At 52.5% G+C, this 15,257-nt stretch overlaps 1 protein-coding gene across 4 annotated transcripts; it reads right to left on the reverse strand.

Annotated features, from left to right (window-relative positions):
* Positions 1-1,454: 1,454 nt before the first annotated feature.
* LIPC (lipase C, hepatic type) lies at positions 1,455-13,680 on the reverse strand. 4 transcript variants are annotated; one of them, XM_070953317.1, is made up of 10 exons: positions 13,574-13,680; positions 13,191-13,294; positions 6,803-6,981; positions 6,126-6,305; positions 5,745-5,862; positions 5,111-5,344; positions 3,895-4,137; positions 2,684-2,804; positions 1,949-2,167; positions 1,455-1,780 (listed from the first exon to the last, which is right to left on the reverse strand). In XM_070953317.1, the coding sequence occupies exons 2-10, from the start codon at positions 13,273-13,275 to the stop codon at positions 1,681-1,683; spliced, it is 1,479 nt and encodes a 492-aa protein (XP_070809418.1). In that variant the 5' UTR covers positions 13,276-13,294; positions 13,574-13,680; the 3' UTR covers positions 1,455-1,680. The 4 variants fall into 4 exon arrangements, with proteins under 4 accessions (XP_070809418.1, XP_070809420.1, XP_070809419.1 ...); XM_070953319.1 differs by lacking the exon at positions 13,574-13,680 and having other exon boundaries at positions 1,949-2,102; positions 13,191-13,523; XM_070953318.1 differs by lacking the exon at positions 13,574-13,680 and having other exon boundaries at positions 6,827-6,981; positions 13,191-13,513.
* Between the last annotated feature and the right edge of the window lie 1,577 nt (positions 13,681-15,257).

A 15,257-nucleotide genomic window follows, 5' to 3' on the forward strand; every position in this document is an offset into this window, starting at 1 on the left:
AGGCAAGTGAAGCGAACCCATCTACAGGCTACGGCAAAAGTCCATGCAGCTCCGGCCCCAATTCAGCTGCCGCCTTGCACTGGCAATGTGGGATGACGGCTTCCACCTCTCCAGGGAGGACCCAGGATGGCCAGCTGTTATGCCCAGCTTGGAAAGGGCATTTCCCAGAAGGAGTTAAGGGGCTTCCCTTCCACCCCCGAGACTCTGGAGAGGAGCTCGGGGAAAGATGACACTCCAGATTCTTGGGAAGGGAGGGAATGTGGCTTCCCTGGTCCATCAGCCACAACTCGGGAGTGCTGATGGAGCCCTTTGCCTACTGTGTTTCCTGCTCCCTGCAAGGGATTCTTGTGGCTCAACAAATGCTCGCCCTTCGGAACTGAAGGGAGGTGGGAAGTCAGTTCTTAGTTTGCTCTGATTGGAGGAGGGGGGCAGCTACAACCACGCAAATGGCGACCCAGCCATTTTTTGCAAGCATTGCCACACTCCCTAAAATAGATAGTGCTTCAATCAGGTGGCCCCATCAGCATTTGAGGGGGCTTTACTTTTCTGGGTCCCCCCCCCCATTCTTCTGAGCCTCAGCGCAATGTTAGGGGAAAGACAGCTGTTAACGATAGCAGGCTTGGCAAGGCAGCTCCTATTGCTGGATTCTATTGAAAATGGAGCACCCCATTAGAAGATGAAGCCTTTTGCTTCACCCTTCTGAAAATATTAATTTGCACAGCTACAATATTCTTTGCACTCCAGCAACTAGATTTCTATTATCCTGGAATTCTGGACAGCAGTCAGCAAGAGATGCAAATTGCAAAATATTTAATATAAGATATGTTTGTGCCATATGGCAGAGAAAAGGGGTATGTGCGTATATGGAATACAGGTCCGCCTCTCCTTCCCCCAAGCTTGTGGCACAACCCTTATCAGCAAGGTCAGCCTAAACTCTCTGAAAGTGGTCCTTGCTAGCCTTCAGCTGGCCCTCCTCTAGAAGCCTCTTCCCTTCTCTCCATTTTCTACCCTTTGAGGTGTTGGACTGAGATTATGGCCTTCAGAGCTTCCACTCAGATGGACAGTGGACCCTCCACTGAATGCTTTTCCAAATGGAGCTGGCTTTCTCCCCAGGGCAACGTTAGGCAAGATGAAGCGGTCTCTTCTTCAGAACTGCTGCTTTTTCAACCCTAATTTTTAATGAAGTAATTGTATTTGACCTTGCTTTGCAAATGTGTTTGCGCATCAGAATGAGCCGTTCAAATGTTTTTGGAGTCCAGTTCTTACCTGCCAAAGCCAGCATGGCCAAAAGAAAAGTGATTAGCCTTCCCCGCCCCCTCCTCCCAGCCAGACCAGTAACAGTAATGCCAGAAATCCTAACCCTAACTTCTTAACAGCATAACCTCTTCAAGGAAAAAAATAAACTTTTTAGTCCAAAGACGTGGATTATTCATTGTCTTTCTGCACAAGGCAGATTTAGTTTCAGTTTTTTATTCACTTTTTATTTGTTTACTCAATCTAGTCTTGCATGTATACAATTTACAATACATCCTGATCCATCACTTTTTTTAGGTTTCACGTTGGCGTGCTTGTACAAAAAAAAGTGTTCCTTTTCTCTTTTCTTTTCCTATGGAAAAGATAACGCTGAGACGCTTCCCCTCTGGACCAGCTTTTTCAAACATTTGCTTATCATCCATACTCTCATTTCAGCTTTTGGGAACTGACTTCGCATCTCACAAACATTTTCTCATGACCTGGATAGAGGTGCAAATTATCCACACGCTGAGAGCAGAACATCATTCTGAAAGAAGGAAAAGAGAAAAATTAATGACTAAACCAAGAGTGAGTTTCTTCTGCAAGGCCAAGGGCAGTCTGAGAGCTATGAAATGAAGATGATAGTGATTCTGAGCCACTTTTTCCACGCTGCTGGTGGACCTGGCTGCGGAAAGCAAAGTCTGGGCACACTTACTTCTGCTGAGTTTCTCCTGCCTTGACTCGAATGGACGTCACAATGAGTCCTGGCCGACGGTCCCCCTTTCTCCAAGGGATGATGGTTTGGACAGTGTCCCAAATATTTTCCCAGATGGCCGTTCCTTCCCATTTCAGTTTGATCATCATCAGCTCTCCAATATCAATATCCAGAGGAACAAGAAAAGTGTAGGTTTTATTCTGAGTGATGCCTTCAATTCTAACAGAGAGAAGAAGAAACCCTGTAAGACCCACTGCCTGGGGCTTCATGGCACAGAGGGGTCTGTTCATTTGTTTGTGTTCTGCTCTTCCACCAAATTGTCTCTGCCGTGAGCCAGCTCAGCAGCAGCAGTGACAAATTTCCCAATTTAAAACAACGGTATGTTCAACAATTACAGATGTACATTACTAAGAGGATCGATGTATCTATGGTTTATTGACTTCAAGTAGAATGATGCAAAAAGACTCGGTGGATGGGAAATAGTACAAAAGAGGTTGAAGCAAAAATGATGTCCAGGTGTGGACATCTGGCTCCAGGACCCCTGCATCCCTGGGAGAAATGAGAAGCTATAAAGGTGCTGCTATCTGCGCGTGTGCCATTTTGTCTCCACGTGAAGGGGCACTTTGAGGAAATCAGCCTCAGTGAGAAACATGCCAAGGCACCACATGATGTGAAGCGTGGCTTTTGTGCCAAGGCCTACAACATCGGCCACGTTGGGCAAAGTGTGGAACTCACAAAGTGATGGAGAGATTTTCTACGTCATCTTTGTTGCCAGTCAGCGAGATAGTGAACGTTGGATCAATTCGTGGTTCTTGGAATTCGTGGATGAAATGGATTTTAAACTGATAGTGATAAACTGTGGAGAGGAGAAGAGAGCAAGGTGAGTTTTCACTTCCATAGAGACATAAGATATATATAGCAGTTCACCCTTTATTTCTCTCTGCTCTAAAGAATGTTCAGGCCCTCTGATCAACCTCTACACCTGGAGCCTCACTGCAGGCAGGGCTTTCCTCCAGGAGCCCTTTCAGCTGAGCCTCCCCAACTCTGTTGAGGTCCTTTTCCTGGCCAGAAATCACAGGACTGCAGCACCCACACACCTGGGGCCTCTGAAAAGGCTATCTGCTTCACGTCCTCTGAATTTAGCCAGACCCAGATCTGGCAGGAGACCCTCAGGACTGCCTCTGGCCACATCAGCTGCACGAAGGCTGACCTGAACACCCACCCACGGCTTTTGCAGAAGGGTACCCTAGGACTGGGGGAGGGGCATTTTGGTGTCAGTTTTTCATTCTTGCTTCATGGTCTTTGCAAAGGTCTTTTGAGAAAGGAATTGCAAGTCACTTGATGGAGCCTAAAATAATAGCTGCTTTGTCCTTCTTGTTAGCTTTTGTGAAAGGCAACTCTTGTTCTGGAGAGCTTCAGGCGTCTTTTCTTCTGTACGTAGCACAGCCAGGCCTAGCAAGGGAGGCACGTGGGGCAGGCTGGGCCTCGGGAGAGTAAAGCCCTCCTCAAGTTGGTGCCTGAGTCCAACTCTTGCGTGGACAACCGGCCACTGCCCTGCTGGCAATCTGGGCATCCCTCCAGGTAGTTTGTGGTCATTTGTTCCAGGCAATCTTCCCAAAACATTTTGAATAGCCAGGTATGTACGTCTGCTTAGGAAGGGGCACAAACATCAGGTTAGGGGCTTCCCTGCCTTTCCTGGGGTTTTAAGGGCTATAGACATGAGCTTCTGGCACCCCCTACTTGCACGAATGAAGCTGGCTGGCCCCAAGGGCAGGATCTCGCTCAGAGGGCTGGTTGTCTCATTTGTGGTCAGCCTGTTTTCCTCTTTGAACTGGGGCCATTTGGAATCTCCACAGCCGCTACTATCTGAGGACATCTCGCACAGAGTCTGGCCCATCCACAAGACCCCCTGGGGCTGGTCCACCGTTGCCCACTCCCCCACCAACCTTTGAAGGGCATCTGAGGTTGGGTCTTCAGGAAGAGCCTCTGGCTGCCAGGGACCCTGGCCTTCCGAATGTGGTAGCCCAGGGTGTTGCACCGGTGGGCCCGGCAGTCAAGGCAGCGTCCCTTGTCAAACATCTGCATGTTCTTGCACCAATAGCCTGTGATCTGCTTCTGGCTGTACCGCAGGGAGTCAATAAAGAGATGGACCGACCTCTCATGGGCACACTTCACCGTCTGGGTCAGCCCTGCAGGGAAACAGAAGGGTGGCATTGGGCAAGTCAGAGGCTTCTCAGTCCCACCAGCTGCAGAATTGCCCACTCCTCTCCAGTTGCTACTGCCAGAGTCCCTCCACCCTCTTTGGTCTCCTTTTGAATCATTCCATGGGCAGACTGGGAGGGATCACCTACTGATCAAGAGGTCAAGGTTCGTCAAGCCCAGGTTGGTATCCTAAGTCGGCAGCAAACTCAGCATTACCAGAGCCCCAGGAACCCGGGTCCTTTGGCATGCCAGGGAGTGCCCTGCCTGTGACCCAAGGGCCTCCTCTGCTTGGAGACCCCCATTTGGCCATCTTGGTGTAGAGATGATCTCTCCTTCTGATTTAAAGGCTGTCATAACATGGAAGGTTAGGACCCTCCCAGCAAACCCTCCCCCATTCCTCCCTTGTAGGTTCCGCAGCAGGGGTGAAATCTACTTACCTTCCCTACCGGTTCAGAAGTGCATGTGCCACGCATCACATGCACACGCGGACTCTCTGTGCACGCGCAAACCCTTCTGCGCATGAACAGAGGGTAAAAAAATGTTACTTCCTGGTTACAACCAGGAAGTAACGACCGGGCGGGTGGACGAAGCCTCGCGCTGCCATCGCTACCGGTTCTCTGAATCACCCGCCACCATCGCTACCGGTTCGGCCGAACCAGTCTGAACCAGTAGCATTTCAGCCCTGTTCCCCAGGGAACTGGCCATGGAGACCCGTGGTGCTTCCTCCCAGAACTCCTGGCCAGGCAGAGCGGGCAGAATGCCAGGTCAATGAGGGAGAGAGAAATAAGAAAGGTGCCCAGTGGTTAAAGCTCAGAGTGCCTCATTCAGCCTCTGGCTTGCCCTGACCCACTCAGCAGCCTGCTTTCCACTCCGAGTTCTGCCTCCGGGCTCCTGCCAGCCCCGAGAGACTCGGATGGAAGGCTCCCAGCCCCCGGGGCCTCCTTTAGTGGCCTCTCCTACCTGTGATTCCGTACTGCACGATGTGGTTGTAGACGTGCATGATGTGACAGCCAGGTTGGAAAGTTCCCCCATTGGGGTAGAAGTCAAAGTGCGCCACAGGCTGCTTGATGCCGACGCTGAGGCCCATGTGCTGCTGGGTGAAGGTGTGGATGGCATCCACAAAGTCAGCATCATCTGGTGAGAGCCGGTCTGTGGGGGACATGCCTTCAAAGAGGGGGCCGGCAGGGTCCAGGCCTGCAAGGGAGACACAGTGAGGCTTGCAAGAAATATGGCCCAAGAACGATCCTCAGCTCTTGGCCAAAGAGCCCACCTCCAGGTTTTGGAAAAGGAAGGTAGCCAGAGCTGTAGAGGGGCGGAAGCCTTCTCTTCCCTTGAGCAAGCTAAAGAGAATGATTCCCCTTAAGTGTGGGAAGGGGCTGAGCTGCCCCCCAAGTCACTGCTGGGCCAGCTGACCTGTGAGCCGGTCAGCAGAGCCTTCAGGGAGAAATGCTCCTTCCCACCCAGCTTCAGGAACTTCCTCCAGATGTAGCTCTATCAGAAGCCAAGGAACTGGCTTTTCCCTCAGTGCCAGTCCTGCCCACCCAAATGGCCAGGTTCACCCTGAAGCAAAGTCCAACCAGGCTGATGGACTCACCAGTAATCCTGCCAATCTTCCCATTGCCTCTCATGGAGCTGCCGGCAAAACCGGCTACGTGGGCCCCCAGGCTGTACCCCACCAGGTGAGCCTTGCTCCGGTGAAAGTGCACAGTTTCCTGGAAAAGAGCCGGGAACGGATGGAGGACCAAGGCAAAGCAGTGAGCAGTTCCACAGTCTCCTGAGCCAGCCCAGAGCACCCGGCCACCTGGGAGGCCTGAGCTGGTCCATCGGAGCCACTGTGGTTGTGACCACACGGCCCACCGGGGCAAATGGTGGCTCGGCTCCGAAGGCTGCAATTGGCTCCCCTTCAGGGGTATCCTCAACTGGAGGGACGCCCTCTTGAGCAAGCCGCCTGAGTGTTTCTCCTCTCGCTGCCTACCTCCAGCCATTCCAGGAAGCGAGCGATCTCTTGGCCGACGTCTCGCGTATTCTGCACCGCAATGGGGTAATGTGCGTGTGCTAGAGAGAGCCAGTCAGTGATGATAACGTTGGTGTCAGGCAGTTGGGTTTTGAGCTCTTCGGCCAGTTTCCAAATCCAGCCTTCGAGTCTCCGGTCCACCTGCAGCCACAGGAGGTGAAGGGAAGCACCTTGGCCTGGGGGTCAATGGCCCCCTTGCAGATTGTGTGCCAGCAGACCAGGGCACCTCCCAGTCCCCAACAGCCCTGGGTAGATGATGCCACCACACACCCAAAGGCAGCTTTTGCCCTCCAACATCCCATTTGTCCCTCTGCTATTGCAGGAGCTGCCGTGAAAGGGGCAAGATGTGTGCCACAATTCCATGGGTGGGTGTCAAGTTGTGGTGTGGGGAGGAGGCTGTTCCTTCTAGAGAGTCGTTTTTGGAGCAGCAGGCATGTTCCTTCTTGTGAAGAGGGCTGTGTTTCAGGACCATGCATGGGCCCCTCCTGCCCAGGGGCAGGGGGGATACAGGGCTTCCTCCCCCAAGGAAGCTCTCCACCCCCAGCTCCGGTGTGTCGCCACCTCAGCTGCGTGCAAGGAACGGACAGAAGTGGCAGCAAGACAAGCCGTCCCCCCTCCCAAGGGACGAGACCCCTTACCGACCACCCGTGGATGATCATCACCAGTGGGAGGGAGGCGTTGAAGGGACACTGCTTGAGCGCCTCCTCCTGGCTGGGCTCAATCAGGCAGCCCTGCTCCGCCCTGTTGGAATACAGCAGGAATGTGGCCTTGAAGCGGAAAGAGCCTCTCCTGGTGGGAAGCAGCTGCCGATGGGAGCCTGGAAGAGACAGCCAGCAAAGGGGGTTTGCCCTGCTCTGGCTCTGAGATGTGGGGCGCTAGGCCCTCCATTGGCTGGCTGCTGTTTGGGCAACATTCTCACGACTTACCTCTGGCTCGATTCTTAACTCAGAAGCTGCCCAATCCTGCCGTGGCTCTGAGCGAGCCCAGTTGCCTTCCTCCAGCAGACTAAGCCAAAGCCCAGGAGATCAACTTCCCAGGTCCACAGCCTGTTTTCCTGATGAGTCTCCCTGCCGTTAAGGCCAACACACACGACTCACAAACCTGCAAAGGGGCCCTTTGGGGGATCATCTGCCCAGATTTGGCGAGTCAGACAGACTCTGAAAAGGTCACATTGGAAAAAAATGTCTGGGACTCCACCAAGCATCATGGATACTGAGACATTCCAGCATTGATGAGATTGGGGCCCCTGTGTTTGGGGGACCCCCGGAGGGCCATCTAAAGTACCTTTATAGCAACCTATGAGTTTTGTGTCTTTGCAATGCAACAGAGGAAGCACAATGTTGCCACTCAACATCTGGCAGCCTCGGAGGAGCAAGTGGCCCCACTGCAACCCTCAAACAAAGTGAGCTCCCAGAGGTCTGGGGTGCCTCTCCCCTCCCCTATCCAGGCTCTGGAAGAGTTTCAGCCACACAGTTTGTCACGTCTTGGACTCTTGCCTTTATGAGTGAGGGATCATTGGAGCACTTGCCCCCTCCTTGCCCTTCCAATATATCCCAAAACTACAACTTGCTGTTGAGGGGTGCATCTGAGCAATCCCCCCAAAAAAGCAAGGCAGGCTTTGCAGACTGGAGGGGCTGCTAGGTCCTATTTTTAGCCTCCATTCTCAGCAGTCCAGCAGAACCCAAAGCCAGCAGCGCCTCTCATGTCCTGCTGCAGAATCCCCTCTCCCTTCATTTCTCCTTTCTTCCATGAATGGCTTGGGAGCCTGACCTGATAAAACTGAAGGACTTTCCTTAGGCCTTTGCAAGAAATGCAGGCGTAACATTGAAGCACAGCCTCCCATCTGTTGCAGCAAGGAGGCACCCAGAGCACCCGCCCTCCTGCAGCAGAGATCTGAGGTGCAGAAATGCAAAAGAGAACCGATGTTCTTGGCCCCCCCGGAAGCACCCAGTGCCAGGCTACCCGGCAAGTATTAAGGCTATGGATCTGCTTGCTGAGCAGTGGAGCTGGGCAGGGAGTTGCTAGTGGCTTTTCTTGGTGTCCCAGGGGCCTCAGAAACCCCTTCTGCTGGCCCCTGGGGTCCACCTTCCTTCCCTTTGCTGGGGGGGGGCTGCAGTGGCAAAGAATGGAAGATTGTGCCAGAGGTCACCGGTGCCGCTGAATGAGTCAGAGCCCTGCCCAGAAGATTGCTCTGATCTTCTAATCCGGCTGTCCACTTCTCTGTTTGCTCTTCCTGGGCAAAAGGGAGACTTTCCATTGTTGAGTCCACTTTGCTTGAGCCGTGTCAGATGCAGCCATGGACAAAAGACGCAGGATGTCCCGGACAACTCTGGGCTCATTGGCTCATTTCAATTCTGTTGACTTGCCCTAACTGGGGGAGGGGGAGGTGGTCTCTGGGGGGACAAACGAAGGTTAGCACTTGGACTGCAATACAATGCCTTGCTCCGTGGATCCTGCTTGGTCTCCTGCCCAAGCTGTGCTTGGAAAGAAACTGCACCAGCCGAGGGACCAAGAAAACCAAGATCTTCCTGGATCTTGGCTTTCCAACCCAGGGAGTGCCGGTGCTCTTCACTGGCCCTTACGTGGCCCTGCTGTCTCCATTCCCCAAAGTGCCAGTTTGCTCCGGGGTGTTTCTCCTTTCCTCCCCAGGTGGTGAAGCTCAGAAGCAGCTCCACACCAGGTGATGTTTCAGTAGCAGAAGCGATGCCACACGCCAGCACTGCTCAAGTAGTGGCCAAGTCTCCGCTGAGCTGACTGCGGTGGTGGCTTCATTGCAGGCGGACCCGGCTGGTCCAGAACCTTTGGTGTTTGTTTGTTTGTTTGTTTTATTTGATTTGTATACCGCCCTACTCCCGAAGGACTCAGGGCGGTGAACAGCCAAACAGTAAAATAACATAGATACAAAAAATTTAAAAACCAGATAAAATCAAATTAAATCATTTTGGCCCAGACAAATTAAAACACCCCAATAATTTAAAAACAGATTAAAATTTACATATTTAAAAAGGGAAGAGATTAGGCCAAGCCCGCCTGATGGAATAAAAAGGTCTTCACAGCGCGGCGGAAGGTGCGCAGATCCAGGATCCTCCGTATCTCTGGGGGGAGCCCATTCCAGATGGTAGGTGCCCCCACAGAGAAGGCTCTCCCCCTAGGGGTCGCCAGCCGACATTGTTTGGCTGACGGCACCTGGAGGAGTCCCTCTCTATGAGAGCGTACTGGCCGGTGGGAGGCTATTGGTGGTAGTAGGCGGTCCCGTAGATAACCAGGTCCTAAGCCATGGAGCGCTTTAAAGGTGGTAACCAAAACCTTGAAGCGCACCCGGAAGACCACCGGGAGCCAGTGCAGCTCGCGCAGGAGAGGTGTCACATGGGAGCGCCATGTCGCTCCCATTACCACCCGCGCGGCCGCACTCTGCGCCAGTTGGAGCCTTCGGGTGCTCCTCAAGGGGAGCCCCATGTAGAGAGCATTACAATAGTCCAGGCGGGAGGTGACGAGGGCATGAGTGACCGTGCGTAACGAGTCCCGATCCAGAAAGGGACGCAACTGGCGAATCAGGCGAACCTGATGAAAAATCCTCCCGGTCACGGCCGTCAAGTGCTCTTCTAAAGACAGCCGTGAATCCAGGAGGACGCCCAAGTTGCGAGCCCTCTCCGTGGGGGCCAATGATTCGCCCCCAATAGTCAGTGATGGCATCAACTGACTATATCGGGACGTCGGAAACCACAGCCACTCGGTCTTGGATGGGTTGAGCCTGAGCCTGTTCCTCCCCATCCAGATCCGTATGGCCTCCAGGCACCGGGACATCACTTCAAGGGCATCGTTGGGGTGATCCGGGGTGGAGATGTACAGCTGGGTGTCGTCAGCGTACTGATGGTACTCCACCCCGAAACCACGGATGATCTCGCCCAGCGGCTTCACATAAATGTTGAACAGGAGAGGCGAGAGGACTGACCCTTGCGGCACCCCACATATGAGGGGCCTCGGGGTTGACCTCTGTCCCCGTCAACACAGACTGCGACCGGTCAGAGAGAAAGGAGGAGAACCACCGCAACACAGTGCCTCCCACCCCTAACTCTTCCAACCGGTGCAGCATGATACCATGGTTGATGGTATCAAAAGCCGCTGAGAGATCTAACAGGACCAGGACAGAGGAGCACCCCCTGTCCCGAGCCCTCCAGAGATCATCAACCAATGCGACCAATGCCGTTTCCGTACTGTACCCGGGCCTGAAGCCCGACTGGAACGGATCCAGATACGTCGTGAGATGTACAGCTGGGTGTCGTCAGCGTACCATCGGAGCCCCCGTGATCTCTCACCAAAGAGACCAAACCAAGAGCAACATTCTTGCCTCTTCCTGAAGGAAGGCCCTCGTGGGGAGGAGAAAATCTGTTCCAATTTCATGAGCTCATCTGCTCCTGGGCATAAAAGGTAACCCAGGGCAAAAGGGAATGACAGGCGCTGCAGAATGCCATTGCTGGGCCAACCAAGCCCAGTTTCTCCCCAGCCCTTCCCCTGGGATTAGGGCAGCAGAACTCGGGGGGAGGAATCTGGGGTTCTGTCCCCAATTCTGAGACTCTTGCTGCACCCTCAGCCAGAAAGGACCGTCTCCGTTACAGCCAGAAGCAGAGATGAACGCAGGGAGAGCTGCTTCTGCTTTCTGCAATGTGTTAATTCAGAAAGGGTACAGGCCGTATTTATTTATTCATCAAATTTATGTGGCTTCTGCATTGTATTTATTTATTTATTTTATTTTTTATTTATTTAAATTTATATTTAAATAAATAATTATATTTATATATTTATATATTATAATTATATTATATATAATTATAATATAAATATAAATTATGTTTATATTTAAAATCCCTTTATTCTTAATTAACTAGGGTGAATTCTTCCCACACATTTCTTATTTGCAGGTCCAGAATAATTGAATGCAAAGCCTGAAGACTCGGGAAGAAATTAAATTGTCCCATTCATAATTAACCAAGGCAAATATTTCACACATCTCTGGCCTCTATTTCTTATCTGAGGAATTTGTAATAAATGGAGACTGAAAGGAAAGAGGAAAATAGCAGGTTGAGCAGAATCCGCCTCTCTCAGTGCAGCTGATCGTCCTTCAAAGCTCACAGCAAACATCTGCTACCAACATGTTACCAAAGGAGATCATTTTCTACCTGGGTGTCACTTAAGACCTCAAAGTGGTGGTTTATCAAAAACATCAAAAATCCTTTGTTTAATCAGATTAGTCTGGAGTGCACTAAGAGGCTTATTATATTAATTGTCAAGCCTTTGCAACCCAGAACCATCTTCTTCCTCTGTTAGCTAGCTGGAAGTCTCTGTTCTTGCAGCTCACAGGACTTGCAGGACTTGAAGCTGACCTTAAAAACAGACCTAGATGCTCTCCAGTTAATCCAGGAAATGTGGGGCGCTCTTGAGGCAAAGAGGCAGCCTCCTGCCCTGCAGGAGCTCAAGGAAGACAGTCCCCTGCTTGAGGGAGCGGGTGAGGCTGGCAGAATTCAGCTGCTCAGAAATGAGCCCACCGGTGGCTTCTCTTACATCAAACAACTGAGGAAGAAGCAGTGGGGGCCTTGAAGAAATTCTTCCAGGGCTTCCCACAGCTTTGCGACAACCCCAATATCAGCCAGCGCCTTTTGGAACCCCATCACCAAATCTCCCCTACAGCCAGTCTGTAAAAGCTAAGAAGGAATTCGGGCACCAGCAAAATGGAGAAACGGAGGGTTTTTTTAAGCAATTGGTCCCAGTATGTCTGTTTGCTTTCTAAGTTGTGACAAAGAGGGCCAGGTTTTCTTTTTTATATTTAAAATATCCTAGTTTGCAGAAATTACGAAGGGGGAAAAATTAATTTTCCTTCAGCCCCTCAAGCAAAAGTAATTTTCATGCAGCCTCAGTTTAAATCTCCAACTAGTCCTGCAGTATTACAATCTTTTGTTTTGCACCCCCCCCCCCAAAAAGTTCGCTACTTTATCCTTCTGGCACCAGGCAAAGCTGCCACCCTCCAAATCCCTGCCTGAAAGGGAAGCCCAAATCAACATCCTCGGTGCAGCTGCTAAGCAAACACCGCTTACTCCTGTCCGGAGATAAAATCTGTTTGTCTGGCCGGTGTCCAAAGTTCTCATGAAGGGCTGAGGACCCCTGCGCTACCCAGGACCAGCCGGTCTTGGCTCGGGAGTCCTGGGTGGCTTTCAGTGGCTGCTGGCAAAGGAGCTTCCCTAACCCATTCTTGGCTCTAGGGAAGGAGGGAACCTTGGGCCGGGCGGCCCCAAACAGCCTTGCGGGACTCACAAGGGTGTGGGGCGATCTGGGCTAAGCAAAGAGACTGAGAGGCTCTGCTTCCCTTTTGGGGACCCCTGGATGACAGTTTGCCACCCCCCCAACATCTGGGAGGGGAGCAACAGATCCCTCCCAAGGAGAAGAATGAAATAAGAGTCTAGGCGGGGCCTTTTCCTAGCTGGGTTTTGTGAATAAATGCAGGGAGGATCCAGGCCCCAAAGTGTGGGGCAGTAGCTGATGGCCAAGAAAGAAGGGACTCTGAAGGACAGGCTCAGGACGTGCCAGGGAGTCAGGCCAGAGGAGGGGTGCTGCTGCTAATCCAGCAGGCGAATATTGCTCTGGGAACACAAGTGAAAGTCAGCAGACTCCAGGGACAATGTGGCAGGTCTTCCCCCCCTGCCTGCTGCAATCGAGGGCCGGAGAAATGGGTCCCTCTTCAACCAGGTGGAGGTAAACTCTGCTGGACTTCCTCCCTCCCTCCCTTTCCCCATGAATGAATACGCCATGCTTCCTTTTCATGCTGAGATGCCTTTGCTGCTCCCGACCACACTCGGGGGCAGAGTCAGCCCCCCAGGGCTTCTCCTGTTCTCTGGATGGGAAGCGCCAATTCCGGGGAGCAGGGAAGAGCCGCCTTGTCCCTTGGAAGCTGGGGGGGGGCTGTTTGAGCCGGACCTTCTTCCCAATCCCCCGGGGCTGCACGAGATGAGCCCCGTCCCAGAGGCCGCGGCTTACCTTTCTTTCTTCTGCCGTCGGGCTTCCCTTCAGCAAGAAGCATGCAGAGAAGGAGCAGCAGCGGAAGGGCCAGGCAGCTTCTCATGGTGCCTTTGCCCACAGACGCTGGGCCAAGCTGGTTCCCGGTGGTGGAGGGACGGAAGGGGCCCTCTTGTCGCCGGTAGGTAGTGAGGACTAGCAGCTTATTAATGATTAACCTTTTGCATGGAATTGTCTGTTTCTCCTGTGCCCCCCTAGACAAATCAACTCTGTCTGGCCCGATCAGAAGCTGTTTTTGGTTCCTAGAGGGCCTCCCCCTCCCCCTTTCCCTCCTGGCCCTGAGGCGTCCCTGAGTGGGTGAGAATGAGAAAGCAGCCCTGAAAGCTTGGGTGGGGGGGAAGGAAGTCCACTGTTTTCATTAACCTTTCTCCAGAGATATTGCAAAAGGCCAGGTGGGAGGGCAGCCTCAGACCTTTCTCTTGTTGAGGTGGCACCCCTCTTCTCCCACCCGAGTGAAGGTGAAGCTGGCATCCACCCCCCAGCCTGATGGGGCAGGACCTGCTCCAGAGAGGCGGCTCAGAGCTGATTGGGGCTCAAGTGGGGAGCTCGTCGGCTCCTCTGGGATCCTCCCCTGGCCAGTTGGTCAACATGGCCTTTGGCACCATCCTGTTTGCCCTTGTCTGCCCCCCTCCCCCGCCTGTCTCTCATCCCTTTTCTGCATCTGCTTTGGCCATCCTCTTGAAATCTCCCCAAAGTCTGTCATGATTCCCAGCCTCCCCTTCTCAGCATTACTGCTTGATTTCAGCTACTCCACCCTCCCTGGGAACTCATGACCCCCCCTTTAAGCGTGCCATCTTCACCTGTTCTTCCACCCACATTGCTGATCTTTGGGGGCTCTAAAACTAGGACAGGGGGAGGTGCATTTGGACAGCTATGGAGCCGGCACCAGTTTCCTTGACCAGTTGGAGAGATGGAGAAGAGCCATGGAGTAAAGGGCAGCTTGATGGGGGGGGCCCTCAGGGCAATCACTCCTGTTGCAAAGACTGCAAAGCAAACAAGGGAGACAAGCCAGGGACACCTTTGACTTCTCAAACAGAACCAGGCCCACCTTCTGATATAGGAGGCCCCGATCCAAGGGGATCTGCTGGGCTGAAGGGGCCAGCATTGCCATCCATCCACCCGCAGGCAGGAGGGCAGAGACCCCAGTTCCCTGGGGCCTGGAGGGAAGCAGCGGGCTTTGTGGACTGGCACCCTCCCTTTGCTGGCCAGTTTGGCTTGCTGGGTCCTCAAGAGATGGGCCAGGACCACCAGAAGAGGGGGGCCCTTTTGCTTCTGGACAAATGGATTGGAGGGGGTATTTCTCTCTGCTTGCAAACACCTCTTGCTTCTTCCTTGGATGCCCTCCTGGGGGGGCATTACTAGCACACACACGCCCCTCCCAGGGAGGTCATGTCTTCCCAAGTAGACACTGGCATTGTGATTGGGAGAAAATGTTCTTTATTCACCGTCCCTCTGGATGTCCCTCTGGAACAAGGCAGAATTGCACATTGGGGCTGGAGACAGTCAAAGAAGCCAGTTCAAATCCAGCGTTCAGCACCTTTGCTGAAGTCAGAGCTGCTCCATTGGCTTGACAAGAAAGAGATGGCTGGCCTGGGGGGGGGGCTCTAGATCTGTTCCTTTGGGGGTCCTGCCAAATGCTGTGTTGTCTGTGTGTGCGTGTGTGCGTGTGTGTGAGATCATAAGCAAGAGAGGGTTCTTTTTTAAATTATAGCCAATTCATTGACCCACAAGAGACACTAAAGCCCTAGATCCTGGAGTGGGGGCTTCTGTATGTCTCTAATAATAATAATAATAATAATAATAATTTTATTTCTATACCGCCCTTCTCCCGAAGGACTCAGGGCGGTGTACAGCCTATTTAAAAACACAAAAAACACGACAACAATTAAAATTTAAAATCATTAAATAATTAGGCTCCAATTAAAATCCCAGAAATTTAAAATACCCCAATTTAAAACATTATGTTAATAGCCCTGCCTGGCGGAACAACAGGGTCTTCAGAGCGCAGCGAAACACCCGGAGGTCGGA

This window comes from Pituophis catenifer, unplaced genomic scaffold (genome assembly GCF_029215685.1).
Source record: "Pituophis catenifer annectens isolate HBS135680 unplaced genomic scaffold, rPitCat1.0.hap2 SCAF_14, whole genome shotgun sequence".
In the NCBI taxonomy this organism is placed as follows: Eukaryota; Metazoa; Chordata; class Lepidosauria; order Squamata; family Colubridae; genus Pituophis; species Pituophis catenifer.